The 19443-nt window shown below is 40.8% G+C and overlaps 1 protein-coding gene across 1 annotated transcript in view; it reads left to right on the forward strand.

Annotated features, from left to right (window-relative positions):
* Positions 1-13630, forward strand: part of LOC143933599 (uncharacterized) — a 74018-nt gene extending 60388 nt beyond the window's left edge. Inside the window, exon 5 of the mRNA XM_077456547.1 lies at positions 11768-13630. Within this exon, the coding sequence (XP_077312673.1) occupies positions 11768-11940 (173 nt within the window). The 3' untranslated portion in view covers positions 11941-13630. The remainder of the gene's footprint in view (positions 1-11767) is intronic.
* Positions 13631-19443: the final 5813 nt, after the last annotated feature.

Raw genomic sequence — 19443 nt, forward strand, 5'->3', positions numbered from 1 at the left:
CCTACGTAATCATGTGTATAAAAGCCTTCAAATGCGTCATAATAAAGGAGAACGGTTATTTGGAAAGATGCTGAGCGTATCTTTTGTGTCTGTTCCCTACTGCAGTAGTTATTAATTTGGAACCACTAATCAATATGAGGATAGGAGTTGCCTATCATCAAAATATCCATTTCAGGTGGCGAGCCAGCCAGGAGGGGTTATCAGGTGACCCTGAGTATCCGAAACGAGGAGCTTGAGACGATCCGGGAATTTCTGATAATCAGCCGGCTGAGGTAAGCCTTTTGCTTACATTTAAATTATCAGACTTCCTTGATCGGTAAGGCATTTTCGGGACAAAGGGTACCTATTTTACTCCCCTTAATCGAACTGTATTGATTAGTGGTTATATGTTATGTTGTCACTGTCTACTGTCCATCAGAGCGTTATAGAGAAAGAGAAGAATAGTGCTGTTCACAGAGTATAATGTAGTACATCTGCTAGATAAAGTAGTTTAGAGGCAAAAGGGTATAGGCACACGTAGAGAAGACTGGCCAGTCATTATGGGCATTAAATTAAGTAAGGGAATGATGGGTAAGAGACCCTCAAAAATGCCCAGCGCAAGAGGAGCGCTATATATGAACCAAAGGTGCGGTTCCGCCTATACTGAGCCCCTAGATTAATGGTTAAAGTGGACAGGGATCCACAATGGGTAACTGGGTTACCACCAAAGTCCACAGGGACAAAGAATCATGCAGAGTATACAGCTAGAGAAACAGCTATTTATGTGAGCGGGATGGATCCAGAGTGACATTAACACTAGACAGAAAGGGACTTTTTGATGTTAAGTTGTGGGATGAATTTGGGGTCAGGCACTACAACTAGTAAAGTCAAGAAACAGTACTGAGAGTTAAAACAGAATGCTTTATATGTTGTCAGAGAGGGAAGATGGGATGAGCACTATAGCTGCCCGTCTGATCATAGAAGGTACAGTATGTGAAGTATGGAATTAAAATACATTGGATGCAAAGGATATCAGAACAAAATAAAGAAAGCAGAAATGTAAGCAAGGAAGTATTAAAAAGCGTTAAAGGAAAATGAGAGAATGATATGCATGTGTTGTGTGCAAATGGGAATAATGTAAGCAATTTTAGAGATATACTTGTGTATGTTTGTGAATGCTGGAACTTTTAGTTCTATCGCTTGTGTCATGTACGCAGATGTGACCCTCCTACTTTGTGCTCTCCAGAAAGAATGTGGCTGACATGAGAGATTGGTGATAAGCTGGAGGACACCATGCCAATTTCAGTTTTTTAGACAAAACATTTATAACAAAATGTGCCGGGTTAACGAATCTAATGATAAACAATGTGATCACAATTATTTTTGAATCTGTTTTCCAAACATGGTAAAATGAAGGTTACAAATTAACCGTGTCTTACACAAATTTAATATCCTGTGATAGTGGAAACAGTGCATTAAAAAAAAAAAAGAGAGAGAAATTGAGTAAAATTAAGTAATATGTCCCCCTTTAAGGACATTTATCTGTGCATATATATTAGTGTGTGATATTGAAATTATCATATGAGTATTAATTTCTAATATGAGTTTAACAATTTTATTAATAAATATAGATATATTGAAACTGGTTTAGACAACCTTTGGTTGGAAATGAAATCAAGGTTAATGGGGAAATTGGTAAAAATTGAATTAGTTTAGTTTAAGATAACAATTTTGTAATTTTATATTTATTGAGTGGAAAGAGAAAAAATTAAGATGAGGTTGTTAATTTGAATACAGCTGCAATAATGTTTAACAAAGCCAAGATGGATGGGATACATAAGGAAGTTTTTCTACAGAAATGAAATCTTAAAGTCTGATAATAACTTGATGTGCGGTCCATGATGTGAGAGTAATAATAACATTTAAATATAACAGACCCATCACATCAAGTCCACACACCCTGTTAGGATAGCTGCTGCCTGCAGCCAGTTGGTTTATAGTTTTTGATGGCCGAGTGCTTTCTGGTCCGTCATACATATTGTTGGTCCTTTTGTTTTTATGTATTTTTATTTTTGAAATCCAACGCAGAATGTGTGGATTGTGAAATGATGTGCCCCTTTTCCTTGTAAGTGCAGTGGGTAAAAGTAGAAAAATACTTAGGGTTTATGGACATCTCTGCATGACTGCAGGGTATTCTTATCATTTATTATAATATTGCTAGGAAAAAGTTGTCTTTTTGAAACATTAAACTGGAGTTCTTACACAAACAGCATGATAGAAAACAAGCCATTGTTATATTTATGCAAGCTGGACCCAGTAATCAAGGGTTCACTCCGATGTATCAGAGCTGTAGCTTTATGCAAAGTTGCTATTAGACAAAGTTACAGATATTATTTTGGTTGAATATTTAATTTTTAATAGTCCGACATTCTGCACAGCAAATATATAACTAAGTGTTTGTCTAATGAAAGGTTCAAAATATGAATTTGTTTTGTGTGTTTATGTACAAATCTAACAATGAAAAATGAGTACATTTGAATCCAGCCACCTTATTGCCTCTATTGGAGGAGGCTGGAGACAAAGAAAAAGCACATGTGTTAAATTGATGACATAGGAATCATCTGCTGTGAGCCCAGTGCAGGACACTCTCCCTGAAGACCCGAGTATTTACTTTTTTGTAGTGTTATCCCTGGTTTTATACCGAGGATGAAGTTTATCACCCAGAAGGATTCCCTGTATTCAGAGTCCTGGGATTCTTTTCCCCCATCTCAAGAAGCAGAGCTCCATGTTTTAGAAAAGCCTGTGAGCTATAAAAAGAGTATATATTTATATAGATAGTCAAGATATAGAGAGCTTTTGGTTCCACTTGAAGGGCCAGAAGTTTGTTTTTTACTTCGGCGGGTAAACCAATCAAGCATGCCAAGTTAATTTGATTGGCTGTTTTCAGCCTTCCAGGTTCTTACTGAGGTAGCCATACTAACAGTAAAACTCACATATGGAAGCAGACCAGGCACCTCTAAGGATGCTGCATTTACAGCCCCGGACACTTGCTGGGTCTGTGCAACTCACAGATTCCACCCTAGTTCTGGCCCAGTATAGCTGGGATTAATAATTCAACTTTAAGGACCCCAGGACGAGAAGCACAAGTGGTCCACAGAGGGCAACTTCTTACGAAACAAGACTTTGGAAAAGGTGATCATTTATGTCTGCAAGCGACTCTTTTCCTTTCAGTTTGACACATGGACTGTGTCATCAGTCACAAGTAGTTATGGCTGCCTTAGTAAATGAGCGTGGGATAGAGCCAGGGTTCTCCACATTTGTTTTTATAACATACCACTTCTTGTTTTACCTGTTACCAAAGGTGTTACCAAAAGCTGAACATCCCTTCCAGAGATAGCAAAAAGCTATATCCAAATGCCCAAGTCAGGATCCTACGAGTATGTATTTTGTTTGTATGGACATGTTTTCTGGATGTCCAGTGGCAAATGCTACTGCAACGGCCACAGTAAAAAAAGTGTTATCAGAAGTAGTTTTTAAGTACAGAGTGCAGAATCTACAGAGAGTAACAGAGGAAATTATTTTTATAGGAGAGTCTTTATTAGAAGTTTTGAGGTTTTATTTTTACACCCCCTACTGTCTACAATGTAGCGGACAAAGTAGAGTAAGAAACTAGAAAACTTTTGCCTGAATGTTTTATTATATTTTATCAAGCCTGTAGGGGGATGTTGGACTCTCTCCCTATGGGATTTGGTTTGGGAGTGTGTTGCTCACTTGCTTATATTTTGTCTCAGCAGCTGAAGTCCTCCATTCGGATCTCACAGAGAATGGTGCTGATTTTTTAAGGTTTTTGACAAACTTATTTATGTGTTTTCTCCCCAATTCCAGATCCTAAAAGTTTGGAAGGATCTAAAACTAAAGCCAGTTGACTTGTGAATTGTTAAGAGACATTTTATATATAAGGAAATGTTTGGAGACTCAATACAGCCTCTATTTCATGTACAGTTTTGCAAAACTTGAAGGAAAAGTCACCTGGATCCACACCAGACACTGTACTATGACTAAATGAAAGAAATCTCTGTGTTTGATTTGTTTCCCTCTTGCGATCACAGTCTAGGGTATTTTTTGATTCAATTACTTTAATTGTAAGGGATACATATATTTGAAAAGTAGTTTAGCCATGTTGAAGTCATATTTGTCTTTTGTACCACTTCCATTTTATGTAGAATTGTCTGTGTTTACATATGCTGATAAGTCAGCATACCAACAATTAAGCTAGAAGGCCATTCAGGCCACAGGAGTGTACAGCCATTACTCTGTAAATATGTCTTTGTTTTTCACAATGAAAAGTCATTTTGTAATGAAAAAAGCTGCTCAGCTATTATTTTCTCCACAATGGAGTTTTTGCCTCTTTGGCCAGGACTATCTCCACCTAAGCGTCTGGAGGTTCCAGGTTAAAGGTGATGGCAGGTATGGTTAGTGATCAAAATATTGATCAAAAGAGAGGAGACTGTAATGGAAATTTGTAGGTTCTGTATATAATTGTATTCTATTTTATATGTATTGCACAATGCCCTCACTGTGCACACGGCACTAATAATGTTTTCAGTACATGTTTTGCATTCTTTCGAGTTCTGATTAGAATAAGCCTGCCTATGTAACGCCCCTTGTTACCATAAACGTACAATTGTAATATTAATGTGATACCTACGTAATCATGTGTATAAAAGCCTTCAAATGCGTCATAATAAAGGAGAACGGTTATTTGGAAAGATGCTGAGCGTATCTTTTGTGTCTGTTCCCTACTGCAGTAGTTATTAATTTGGAACCACTAATCAATATGAGGATAGGAGTTGCCTATCATCAAAATATCCATTTCACGCACATAACACCATCAACACGTGTCTTAAATTGGGCAAACCAGTTCATCAGGATGGTACTTTAAAACACTTTAAAGTATAACTAAAGGCAAAACTTTTTTTTTCTTTAGTTTTGGACGGAGTGTAGATGGATTAGGACACCTGTCAAGTTTTTATTGCTGTCTGTGTCCCCCTTAGGCCGCGTACACACGGGCGGACTGTTCGCCCAACTTTGTCCGCTGAACAGTGTTTCGGCGGACAGTCCGCTCGTGTGTGGGCTTCAGCGGACAGTTTCAGCGGACAGTCTGACGAACAAAGTTTTTCGGAATTTCCGTAAGACTGTCCGCTGAAACTTGGTTTGAGCGGACAGTCCGCTCGTGTGTAGGCTTGTTCGTCAAACTAAGTTCCGCGCATGCTCAGAAAGGATTTACACGGCGAAGGTTGCATTGCAGTGTATTGGACGTCGTATTTTTCGTCCCGTCGTACGTGCCGTTCACGTCATCGCGCAAGTTTCAGCGGACTGTTCGTTCGTCGTGTGTGGTCAAGTCCGTCCATGCTAATTTTGAGCGGACTGTCCGCTCAAACTGTTTGACGAACAAAGTTGGGCGAACAGTCCGCCCGTGTGTACGCGGCCTTAGGGTATAAAAATGAGAGAAAATCCCAACTGTTGAGTTATCACTACAGTCACTACACTACTACTATAAGGATAGAGTGTTTATCTTCCAATGTGGACACTAGTTCTGGCAACAACCAGGGAGTCCCTTACTTAGATTTCATCTTACTTCCTGTTTTAGTTATAGGAAAGGAAATAAAAGGAAATCCCCAATGGTACACAGATGGCAAAAAACAGAAAAAAAAAACTGACCGGTTTATAAACTTCCCTTATCCTTTAGTTCTTCTCTAAGTGCTACGGAAAACAGATCTATACCTTTCATGCACATGTGCCTCCTGAGAAATCTTCTAAATCTGGGCAGGTTCACTTCAAAGAAATAACATTGGAAAAGCAGTTCTCAATTTATCAGTGTTCAGTGGAACAAAGCATTGTGTTTTCCCAAAGAAAATTCTTTACTGGTTAATAGAACATAATAGAAAAGAAGAATGCTGGCTGAGTAAAGAAATTTACAATGGAAGTAAGGGTGGATCCAGGTATTTTGTTTCGAGAAACATAACAGCTAATACACCTTTTTTTTTAACCAGGACAGCAAGAATAACTACTCTAACTGTGACTCACCTTAACTCTTTAAATGCTTTTGAGCCACTCATTGGGTCATTGAATACCAACACATTTTAGGCGATTGTGCTATTCCAGTCTTGTAAAATTTTGAGGGAAACTAGTTTCTGTTCTAGCAAGACTGTGTTCCTTTGTACAAAGCCAGCTCCATAAGGAGATGGTTTGATGAGTTTGGTGTGGAGGACTTCAAGTGTCCTGCACAGAGCCCCAACCTCAACCCTACTATACCCCTTCTGGATGAATTGTATTGAGACAGGTTTTTTCATTCAACATCTCCATAAAGGCGTGGGTTATCCAGCTTGGTGGGGAAAAGCTGAATATCCTGTACAGAGCATTGACCTCAACTCTACTAAACACATTTGGGGTGAATTGAAACAAGCCAGGTTTTCTCATCTAACATCTTCACAGACATGGTTTATCCAGTTAAGTGGGGAGGACTAGAGTGTCCTGTACATATACCTGATCTCAACCCTATGACAGTTTTTGGGGATGAATTAGAAGAAGCCAGGTCTTTCCATCCAACATCTCTAGAGAGACATACTTTGACCAGTTTTGTGTGGAGGAACAGAAGTGTTCTGCACAGAGTCTTGACCCTAAACCCTACTGGACATCTTTGAGATCAATTGGATGAACAAGGTCTTCAGGCAGGTCATCAATACCTCATAAATTCTGTTTTAGCCAAATAGGCACAAATTCCCACAGACATATTCAAATCGTATTTAAAAAGCCTTCCTTTTCTTAGAAGAGTGGTGGCTTTTCTAGCAACAATGTTGGTGTCCAACTTCAAATTAACACCTATGGTTTTGGAATTCGATGTCCAAAAACTCATATAGATGTGATGGTCAGGTGTCCATAAACTGTTTATTATATAGTGTATTTACTTACAGTCGTTACGTAAGGCACATAGTGACATCCCATGATGTACCACCCAAATTTAGCATATTCATGTTATTTAAAGAATAAACAAAAAATGGTGGAACTGATAGAATAAAGTTATCAAGGTAAACCTTGTTCAGTATCTTATACCAGAGGGATTTCAATGTTCATTTTTCCTTTATGTGTGTTGCAATAACCTCTAAATGTCAAAGCATAATTTAACATCAAGCACTATGTGTACATAACAATACCTCAAGTAATGTAAAACATTGAGAGCAGTGGGATATAATGGAGCCATTTACTATAAGCAGAATACTTCCATTATATAGAGAACGTGCACGTTCAGATAATGGCAAAAGCAGCTCCATTGTGGCTATAGTTTCGAGATAACTATTATAATACCACAATGATCAGGTTAGAACAAACCCCTAATTATACCATCTGATGCTGTATTTTACTTTCCCACTAAAGCAAGACTGTTTGGACTGAGAACAGAAAGTGTAATATCTCTTCCATTGGAAGGTGACAGCTTTGGGTTCTCGAATTGTGAGCTTTTTGTTCCCATGCTGTACTTAAGCAGGTTAAACTCCTAATCTTTTAAAATACTTGACTGGAGACAGCCTAGTAGACCACTGTCTTTATAAAAGATCATCAGTCTCATGCATCAAAAAGATCTACTTAAAGTGGAATTTGAGTTCTTAAAGTACAGCTACAATCCTTCTAAATGTTAAATCCTTGGAAGCTTGTGCTATAATGTGAATGTGTGCTGGGGAAATTTGCCCATATTATGGGACACTTACCTACTAAAGGGCCCTTCTTCAGTGATGCAACTATCATAGTCCCTCCCTCTAGTGACTCTGTTGTCAGCACTTTGCCTGATCTTCTTCCATGTTTGGAGTCTTAGCCATTGTACAGATGGTCGGATATTCTGATGGACAATGTCCGATAGGACCGTGTTGTCGGATAATCTGACCATGTGTGGGCTCCATTGGGCTGTGTATCCGACAGACCAAGTTTTCCAGCTGGGCTATAAAATTTTACAACAACATGTTCCAATCGGACTTTGTCCGATTGTGTGTAGAGAATTCCGATGGGACAAAGTCCCACGCATGCTCAGATCAAATTCCTAGACCAAAGCTATTGGCTACTAGCCTGAATGTAGTCCCATCGTAATGAAATTACGTCATCACGTTCTGCACGATCGGATTTTCAGACAACTTTGTCCGACTGTGTGTATGCAACAGTTTCGGACAAAATCCGTCTGACAAAATTCAACGGATTTGGTTGTCAGAATGTCCGACCGTGTGTACAAGGGCTTAGACCTCCTTGATTGACCGGGATGGCATAACTCCTAAGGGTTCACATTGGAGTTGCTGCAGAATTGTGCAGAGAATGTACACTAAGCTGTGATAGCAAGTCATGTTACGATACTTTCATTAAAAAAAATACTTTTAATAATGTTTTAAGATTACAGAGTTCAGCTTTTGCCAAAGAAAAGGCTGATCTGAATTTAGTATTGTTCATTACCTAAGTGGTAGAGAAGGCAATGGAAGGTGGGGCGTTGGGAGAACATTTCTTAAAATGCCGGTTCCAATTTAAAAGTTAAAATAGAATTCAATTTAAAAATCTAATTCTACCCTTGCTCAGTATGTTTAAGAACTAAAAATGTTGTATTATGCTTTTTCTAGATTGCTGATTGTCTATAATAACCAAGATTAACCAAGACAAACAGCAATCCCTTGAGCTTTACCGAATGTGGCTGCTCACAGGCACTTCCTTTATCCATTCTGAGTGTCTGTGTATTCATTAAAGCACAGTTAATATTAGCCCCGCCCTTCCTGCCAATGAGCCACCTCTATCCTAACTAGCCCCACTTCCATCCATCCTAGCCCCACCTCATTCACCTCTTTCTGGCCCCACCCCTATCCCACCTGGCCAGCAACAGGAATATGCTACAGCTCTTCCTACCATCATTGGGGCTTGCAAACATACCCAACAGCCACACTGTCTGGGAAAAGTGATTTGCTTTGCAGTCATGTGATGGGAGCATTTTTTAGAAAAAAAAAGGTACAAGAAAACATCTATTTAAAGTTTCACACATAACACATTACATTTATCGGGGTATATAAGTGCTGGAGAGTGAGTTAAAGCAAGCCTTTCCTTCTACTTTAAAGGCTCCAAGGCCACTTGCACATGGTTGAAAGAGGGTCATGAATAATGGGATGTATATACCCATACAACTAAGGCTTTCATCCAGTTGACTTGTACTGTATGAGCTGGCTGTACATAGCTGAAGGAGCCGAATGTCACTCCCGTGCAGAGAAATACTCCCAAATGCATGATTTGTGGCTCTCCCACACAAGCATGCTAAACAATTTAATTATTATTAGTATAGCACTTGTAGGAGATCTGTCTTAAGAGCAGCATGTAGGCTTCCATTACTGATGCTTTGGCTTTGTCCCTTTGAGTCACCGACCTAGACAGGATTTAAAGGTTTTTGATTATTGTGCTAGTCCTATCAACACCAGTCAAAGTTAGGTTTCACAACAAACACATGAAGAAATATGTTTTTTATCTGCTCTGATTCAGCAACTTCAAAAGAACAGGAGGCAGGATTGCATCACATTTAACTACCTCTTAGTGGTTGTTCATACATCTTGATAATTGTTTAACTTAGGGGAAATTAACATGACTTAATGTGTACTGATTTAGAATTTGAGGACCATCAGCAGGGTAGTGTTGGGGGTGCATACCGTCTATGCTGGTCAAGCAGTCTATGCTGGCTAGCTGTTGGTTGCCAGGACACAGAGTCTTTAATTGCTAGAATGCAGATGTATTGGCTGTGCAGTGTCTTTGGTCGCTAGGAGACCGGTGGCCAGGCAGTACAGTCTCATTGGTTGTTTTGGTGCAGGCAGCCTCCTGCACCATCACAGCCAAAGACACTGTGTGGCCTGGGAGATGAACATGCTTTGAGGTCGGAGTGCCTTGTATGGGCATTCCCACTGCCTCTAAGTTGGAAGTCTCCTTTGGCCTACCGAACGGCCCTGATGCGAAAAAGAAAATTTAATTCATATGCTGAACACGATCATTACTGGTATCAACCACATACAGTTACCAGAATATACGTTTTACTATATAATGGCCCTTTGATGGGTTATTTTATGAGGTTAATTTATTCCCTGTGCATCTATAAGTTGACAGCCTCAATTGGCATCATGAACATCATGGCCTTGATCATCAGTAATCCATGCTGATAGATACAAATAATATAAAATAAAAGTAAAATAATGTCACCGTACTGGTAAACTTGACTTTTTTAAAGCAAGCCTCCATAAATTCCTGATGGCCACAGTATACAACAGTGTCAATAAAAAAAAAAAATCTCCACTTTTTATCTTAAAAAAGTGACCTAGACCTCCAGTTGAGTGAGGTTTCCTAGGCTGAGATAACGTCATCAATATGACGCAGGCAAAAGGAAGCATTTCCTCTATCTCCTCTCCCTAAGTAATTACACTGTAGAACTCCAAAATTGCAGCAAGTCACAAGATGAGAGCCTGCAGCAATGGATGAATTGCGTCAACCATTTGTGAGCACAGCCAGCTACTGATACCATATTCTACATGGCTGAGTCGTCTCTGAGCTGACATTTATGCTGACATTTCTTTGGATGGTGACCATGATTGATACTTAAACAAAGCTGGTGCTGTCCATAGACGAATCAAGACATTGTCAGGGGAAGTAATGTGATCTCCGTGACAGGTAATAAATACCTGGAAGTGTTAGCCCTTGTACACACGGTCGGAGATTCCGACGGAATGTGTCCGATCGGACCGTTTTGTTGGATATTCCGACTGTGTGTGGTCTCCATCGGACTGTTTCCGTCGGACTATCCGACGGACCAAGTTTTCCAACTTGTTGGTAAAATTTTCCGACAAAATGCTCCGATCGGACATACTCCAATCATGTGTAGAGAATTCCGATCGGACAAAGTGTCACGCATGCTCAGATCAAATTCCGAGACCAAAGCTATTAGCTACTAGCCTGAACATAGTCCCGTCATAACGTAATAACGTCATCACGTTCTGAACGATCGGATTTTCCGACAACTTCGTCCGACTGTGTGTATACAACAGTTTCGGACAAAATCCGTCGGACAAAATCCAACGGACAAAATCTGACGGATTTGGTTATCGGAATCACCAACCGTGTGTACAAGGGCTTACACTGACATATCACATAGTATGAATGTACATCACATGAACAAAATACATCAGACACTAGGTCTTACGCAGAGTAAAGAAGACCTATACCTTCACCTAAACTTTACATGTACTTCTCCTACCCAAATAATAGAGTCAAAAGGTAAAGATAACTCATAACCAGTTATGTTACTTGTGAAATCTTCTACCTTGTTGTGATATAGAAATAATTATGTGGATGGGAAAGGATGAGGGTTTAGGCAGAGCCTCTAAATAGCTAGTTTTGCTAGGTTCCCCCAGCCAATGTTCTGGCACTGGGTCAAGTGACTAATTTTAAATTGGTGTCAATATCAATTTTGGAGGACAATAATTGTAGCAAAGAATGCTGGCGCTAAATCAGAGCAGTCTATTATTTGCAGATTCCTATAACAACCAGTTACATGCTGCATTTAAAAGCTGAAAACCCACTGGCTGCTATAAGTAACTGTTTTACATTTGCTGGTGATACCTTCTTCACATTAGAAAAGGCAACCTTACAAGTAATGGTCTAAGAGAAGTTCAGCCTTTGTCTATCTTCTAGCTTTGCCAATGACATTAATGTCTAACCTGTGTACATTCTATTGCAGGATCCCCAATCAGTGTGGCTGGTTGTGCTTCAGCGAGCATGCAGATGTCCGGAGGGAAAGCTGCTTTTCGAGGATCTTCTGTTATTGTCCAAAACAGCGGATCATCATGGAGACACAATACAAATGTCATGGTCTGGGTGGCTATAGCCAGATTGTGTCTATTTTTTCACTGACAGCATATAGAGCAGCCTTTCTCAACCTTCCAACCCCCCCTCCCCCACGAGGAAACCCTAAAAAAAATTTCATGAACCCCTTCATGAGCCCCTTTCAAAACCAACTAATCGGGAGTCAATGGAGAAATGGCGCTAACATTGGTGGTTAATAGGAAGAATGCAACTCTTACGATGGTGGTTAGAATGCCAGAAAAAGATAACTGGGTCATGCTGCTGGCTTTGACACGTAGTGTTGGCTTTGGAACTAAGCAGGCACCATCAAATGGGAGGTCAATCAGTCACAGCTCAAAGAACCCCTATAATCCTCTGGAGGAACCCTAGTGTTCCACAAAACCCTGCCTGAGAATGGCTGATATAGATGGTAGGTACATTGTATCTGTGAGACTTTGCCAGGAATTTGCCAAGACAACAATTAATACAAAACCACAAAATAGGTCATCATAAGAAGACTTTTGGGCGCATGCAGCACTTATCCTAAAGTCTAATTTTACATAATTGTAGTGACCTTTACATCCCATTAAAGAGTAGGTAAAGAAATTGTGCATTCAATTATTTGAAAAAAAAAAATGTATGACATTCACAAATTAATGTAAAAAAATATCAAAAGCCTCCAAAAATTGGGATGCTATTATATATACTGTAATGGAGATACAGAGAATCAGTGGTGGATAGTCCAAGAGGCTCCTGTGGAAGACCAGTTTAAGGTTTCCCGTTTTTCTGGCCAGTTACAATGACGTGTTCACTGAGGGGAAATTACCAAGACTGGTGCAGCCAAAAGCCAGTGTCCAAGTCTATGGTGCACTAACTCTCTGACACATCTAGTAAAAATGGACTCCTAAAGATAGATTTAACTACATGTTTTCTTCCAATCTGTTAATTCCATAAAAGTCACTGTAGGGCCCTTGTGCATCAGTTATTTTTTATTTTTTTTTGGGCTCCCTATTACCTGTTAATCTTGCCAATCCACTATTTAACACTTCCTTTTATTGGAATGACAACACTGAGAAAATATAAATGTGAAATAGAAAAAGCAATTGATATACTATCATCACTGGTATTAGCCATGTACCAGAATACAATTGTTTCCCTATAGTGGTCTTTTGTTGGGTTATATCAGGGATATGCAATTAGCGGACATCCAGCTGTTGCAGAACTACAAGTCCCATGAGGCATAGCAAGACTCTGACGGCCACAAGCATGACACCCAGAGGCAGAGGCATGATGGGACTTGTAGTTTTGCAACAGCTGGAGGTCCACTAATTGCATATCCCTGGGTTATATTATGAGTTTCTTCTGTTCCCTACCTGTTCTGTAAGTTTTTCGGGGGTGGCGAATATCATTGCACTTCAGCAAATGATTTACGTCTGGAGACCCAAGCCGCCCACACTTAGCACCCCGATTCTCAAGTGTGTGAATCAGCATACACCAGGCTGAATGTTTATCAGCTCAGTATGACTTGTCCAGTCTGAAAAGTGACCAATCACATGATGCCTTTTTTACTATATCCAGTGTGAAGGACCCAAGCCAATTATCTAATGCTTACTTTATTTTTTATATTTCTGAAGTTGATACTGTATATATATATATTTAGCTCATAGAAAACACTGAAGACTTAGCATGATTATTTGTAGAAAATAAAATGTAATTGCTTCTTTGCACATTTTTTTAATTCAATAAAGAACTAATCCATGTTGTTGTGAGATCTCAAACATGTTGGATTCACAATAATGCTTTGAAAACTTGAACTGAAATATGTTATTGTTAACACACTGAAATGTACGTACACTGTATGACCTAGAACATGGGGCTCCAAACTATGGCCCTCCAGCTGTTGAGTAACTGTAAGTCCCATGTTGCAATGCAAGACTCTGACAGCCACAAACATGGCTCTCAGAGGCAGATGTCTCATGATATATAATTCCTCAACAGCTGGAGGGCCATAGTTTGGAGATTCCTGGCCTAGAGTAGGCAGAGACCCCTCCAAGTGACTGAGTTCATGTATTTACAGGGTAGATCATTTTAGTCAAGTGTACACTTCCAGCCTTGTGCCGCGTACACACGTTCGAATTGTCCGGCGTACTTAGTCCACCGAAACGCATTTCACCGAACAATCCAATTGTGTGTGGGCTTCAGCGGACTTTCTCAGCATAAAGTCCGGCGGGCTTAGAAAGTATTTTTGCAGTCCAATCTTTCCGCTGGACTTGGGTTTCAGCAGACAATACGTTTGTGAGTATGCTAGTCCAGCGGACTAAGAATGACGCATGCTCAGAAGCAAATTACGAAAAGGAAGTTATTGGCTACTGGCTATTGAACCTCCTTTTTCTAGTCCCATCATACATGGTGTACGTCAGCGCGCTAGCAAACGCTGGACTTTCTGTGTGTCCGTGTGTGGCCAAGTCCGTTCGGTAGAAAGTCCGCCGGACTATCCGCCAGATTGTTTGCCGGACTAAGTTTGCCGGACAATTCGATCGTGTGTACGCGGCCTTGTGGTAACTGTTTGGTGAAGGTCTTTTTCTGTTCCAGCTGACTGTGCCCCTGTGTACAAAGCCAACTCCATAAAAACATAGTTTGAACAGTCTGGGATGGAGGATCTTGGATCTCCTACACAGAGCCCTGACCTCAACTCTAGTCACAAATTGAAGACCAAGTTTATAATAATGAAATGGTATAGATACCTGTGCTATGGTGACATTTAATATCTTGCAAATATTTATTGGGGTTATTTACCTTACACGATAGCAGCAGCTCTTTTAGTTTATCTCACATTTATTTTATATATATATATAAACTAAAAGAGCTGCTGCTATCATGTACGGTAAATAAATATATATATATATATATATAGATATAGATAGATAGATAGATAGATAGATAGATAGATAGATAAAAATAATAAATGTGAGATAAACTAAAAGAGCTGCTGCTATCGTGTAAGGTATAAAACCCCAATAAATGTTTGAAAGAGATTACATTTAGCTCTGCTCATATACATCACATGAACTACAGTATACATAAAGTGCATGTGCAATTATCATAATAGTGCAATTAAGAGTGAAAAAAGTGTGAATATTTTATTCTATCTTTTCATGTGACAACACTGAAGAAATGACACTTTGCTACAATGTAAAGTAGTGAGTGTACAGCTTTTATAACAGTGTAAATTTTCTGTCCCCTCAAAATAACTCAACACACAGCCATTAATGTCTAAACCGCTGGCAACAAAAGTGAGTACACACCTAAGCGAAAATGTCCAAATTGGACCCTAAGTTTCAATATTTTGTGTGACCACCATTATTTTCCAGCACTACCTTAACTCTCTTGGGCATTGAGTTCACCAGAGCTTCACAGGTTGCCACTGGAATCCTCTTCCACTCCTCCATGATGAATGTAAAATCAAAAACAGATGCACTTGCACTGGGCCGCCATCAGGGGGGTATAGCCGTTACAACTGTAAGGGCCCCCCGATACCCGAGGGGCCCGCCCGGGCCAGAAGAAGGCAGGACAGGTGAAGGGGAGCCGTTCTGTGCATTACAGAATCGATCTCGGCTCATTCTGCACTCTGTGGCATTGAGTTTAGACTTTGAGCTCTTTACTGCCACCGCTGGCTACTATGTGCATGTGCACCCCTCATGTTCCATGCTTCTCTGTGCCAGCAACATGTCAGCTTTGTGAAACGAGCTGTGGCCAGGTAGGAATATCTTCTTTACAAGTAGGGGCTGTATGGAGGGGGGGGGGGGGGGTTGTGTACAGGGAGGGGTCAGAACCTTGTGTGTTTACAGGTTTGTGTACATGTGGGGCTGCAATATATACAGACATGTGGTTGGGGGGGGGGGCTGACATGTATACAGGTGTGTGTGGGGGGAGCTGACATATATACAGGTGTGTGTGGGGGGAGCTGACATATATACAGATGTGTGTGGGGGGAACTGACATATATACAGGTGTGTGTGAGGGGGGCTGACATATATACAGGTGTGTGTGTGGAGGGGCTGACATATATACAGGTGTGTGTGTGGAGGGGCTGACATATATACAGGTGTGAGAGGGGCTGACATATATACAGGTGTGAAGGAGGCTGACATATATACAGGTGTGTGGGGGGCTGACATATATACAGGTGTGTGTGTGGGGGGCTGACATATATACAGGTGTGTGAGGGGGGCTGACATATATACAGGTGTGAAGGAGGCTGACATATATGCAGGTGTGTGGGGGGCTGACATATATACAGGTGTGGGGGGCTGACATATATACAGGTGTGTGTGTGGAGGGGCTGACATATATACAGGTGTGTGTGTGGAGGGGCTGACATATATACAGGTGTAAGGGAGGCTGACATATATTCAGGTGTGAGGGAGGCTGACATATAAACAGGTGTGTGGGGGGCTGACATATAAACAGGTGTGTGGGGGGCTGACATATAAACAGGTGTGTGGGGGGCTGACATATATTCAGGTGTGAGGGAGGCTGACATATATATGCAGGATTGAGTGCGTACAGGTGAGGTGATTCAGATTCAGTAGGATGGCCCATGGGCAAGCCCTGGGGGATGTTGGTGGTCAGGCTTGGGGGGTGGGGGCAGGAATAAAGCTGTGTAAGGGGCCCAAAAAATTCTGATGGCTGCCCTGACTTACATCAAAGAAAGGGTATATAAGTAAAAACTGCTGCCTTGGCGTGTTCTCAGCCGTCACTAGGTCTGGTTTAGTTCGTCCCTGCTTGTCGTGTTTCACTCCTCCCACTGGGTGTCTTCAGAAGCTAGGGGGCACCCGTGACTGGCTGTCTTTCATGTTTTAAAACCCACTCACTACAACCAAAACTCCTACTCCTCTCGTGTCGTACTAAATTTTCTCACTTGTTAGCTGGAATAAAATGAAAAAAAATACTGGAATAAAGTGAAAGCAAAAAAAAAAACCTGAGTAAAATTTTTTCGCCTAATATACTTAACTTAACCCTGGCATCAGCTTGCAGTGCCTAGACAAGGGTGATGCCACCATCTTTTCAACAGATCTGGGAATGCAGAGTGGTCCATATCGTGCAAGAAGATGATACTACATTGGAATCCAAATTCACAAAATTAGGGTAATCAACAGGATCTCATTGAAAGGATAGTGAGGTCACCCCTTGCTGTATGGAAGTCTAGGGAAAGTATAAGTATAGTGACTAACTTTTTTTGCCAACAGATTTTTTGTGGTCATCTAGTGTTTAGTGCCTTCAGTATATTAGCCGGCCTGGCTTGTACTGCAAGGTCCCTGTAGCTTTAAGCATTAGCCAAAACATTGTTCTGTACACTCAACTTATTCTGTGTAAGGTATAAATGCACCACATCCTAACAACTTCCAAGCAGAAGACACTGGTGCCAAACTCTTTCCAACCAATACCACTTCCCGACGGACTTTCGGCGGAGTTCTGACGGACTTTCCGAATGAACGGACTTGGCCACACACAATCACACCAAAGTCCGACGGATTCGAACGTGATGACGTACGACTGGACTAGAATAAAGAACTTAATAGCCAGTAGCCAATAGCTGCCCTAGCGTTGTTTTTTTGTCCATTGGACTAGCATACATATGAGCGTATTTCTCCATAAGAACTGGGTCCGGCAGAGATTTCCGGGGAAAAAATTTGAAACATGTTCTATTTCTAAAGTCCGTCACATTTTTGCACAGCAAAGGTCCGATGGAGCCCACACACGATCGAATTGTCCGACAGATTCGTTCAGTCTGACCTTTGCTGTCGAAAAAGCCTGGTCGTGTGTATGCGGCATTACAAGTGAAGGTCTGCAGCACCCATAAACAAAAAAAACGGAAAGAGAATGAGGGTGAAATGCTGGACCTAAACATTCAGATGGTCACATGGGTCAATTTTCACATCTGATTGACTTGAATTAGACAGCTTTACATCAAACCAGGAGGTCCATGGAAGAACCAGAGTCACTCAGACTGAGAAATCCAAATGCATTCAAGGCATGATATTTCTAAACCAATGTCTCAATAGTCAAATGTTATTTAGTTATTAGTTATAACACAAAGACATAAAGCATCCAACATGTTTAGGAGGCCAAATAACACCCCCCTCATCAAAGCTTAAAACAGCGTAGAGTGTATGATGGACTCTAGAATGCATCTCATGCCGCATACACACGACCGGACTTTCCGGCAGGCTAGGTCCGACGTTCTTCCCGACTGGCTTTTCAGCGGATTTCCGACGGACTTCCGAACGAACGCATAACACAAACACAAAAAGCATCCAACATGTTTTGGAGGCCAAATAACACCCACCTTCATCAAAGCTTAGAACAGCGTAGAGTGTATGATGAAGTTTAGAATGCTTCTTATGCCGCACAGGACCGGACTTCCCAGCAGACTAGGTTCGACGTTCTTCCCGACTAACTTTTCAGCGGAGTTCCGATAGACTTCCGAATGAACGAACTTGGCCACACACGAACGGACTAAGTCCATTTGAAAGTCCATTCATTTTGAACGTGATGACGTAAGGCGGGTCTAAAAAAGGAAGTTCAATAGCCAGTAGCCAATAGCTGCCCTTGCATCGTATTTGGTCCGTCGGACCAGCAGACAGACGAACGCTTTTCCTGATAAGAATTAAGTCCGTCGGACACAGTTGAAACATGTTGTATTTCTAGGTCCGACAGATTTTTATGACGAAAAACGATCGGATTAGCCCACACGCGATTGTATTGTCCGACGGACTGATCCCGTCGGATCTAGTCTGCTGGAAAATCCGGTCGTGTGTAAGCGGCATTAGTGGACTGTATTAGAGTTAATCAAACCAAATCAAATGGAATAAAAAAATAAGTGAAATGGCCCTACCTTTAATAGCAATACATGCCAAGCTATATGGCGCCGTCTTGGGCTACATGTGACTAAATCAAGATTAAAGTAAGCCATCCTCTTTAGTTTTAATTTGATGGAAATAGAGCCAAAAGAAATAACGAATTTGTTAGTCTTTGGTCTACCACAAAAGCCATCAGAGGAAGGGCAAGATAAAAAGATATAACAAGTGTGGACACATTTCTTATAAATCCTTTACAGGTAACTTTCCATTCATGGTTGTTCAGGGAGGATTATGAAAGCCAAATCCTTTCATTAGTTAAAACATCTGATTCACTGCGACAATAAAACAGGTCCTGGCATTTAGATCTAATCATCACAGAAACGATTATACCATTTATGTGAGTATAATTGCAATTAAAAAAAAAAAGATCAGATAATGCTTCTAAGTCAAGCGTTCCAGATTAACAAAGCCTCGTACACACAATATGATTGTTGGCCAACAAAACCGCTGACTTTTGTCCGAAGGGCGTTGGCCAATACTTGGCTTGCATACACACGGCACACAATTGTTGCCCAACAAACACGAACTCCGTGACATGCTGTGTTGTTTTTCAGCTCTTTAGTGCCACCCTTTGGGCTCCTTCTGCTAATTTTGTGTTAGTAGTAGAAGTTTGGTGAGTGTTGATTCAAGCTTTTCAGTTTGCGCTTTT

Source organism: Lithobates pipiens, unplaced genomic scaffold (assembly GCF_037356315.1).
Source record: "Lithobates pipiens isolate NorthernLeopardFrog02 unplaced genomic scaffold, aLitPip1_a1.2 Scaffold_27, whole genome shotgun sequence".
NCBI lineage: Eukaryota > Metazoa > Chordata > Amphibia > Anura > Ranidae > Lithobates > Lithobates pipiens.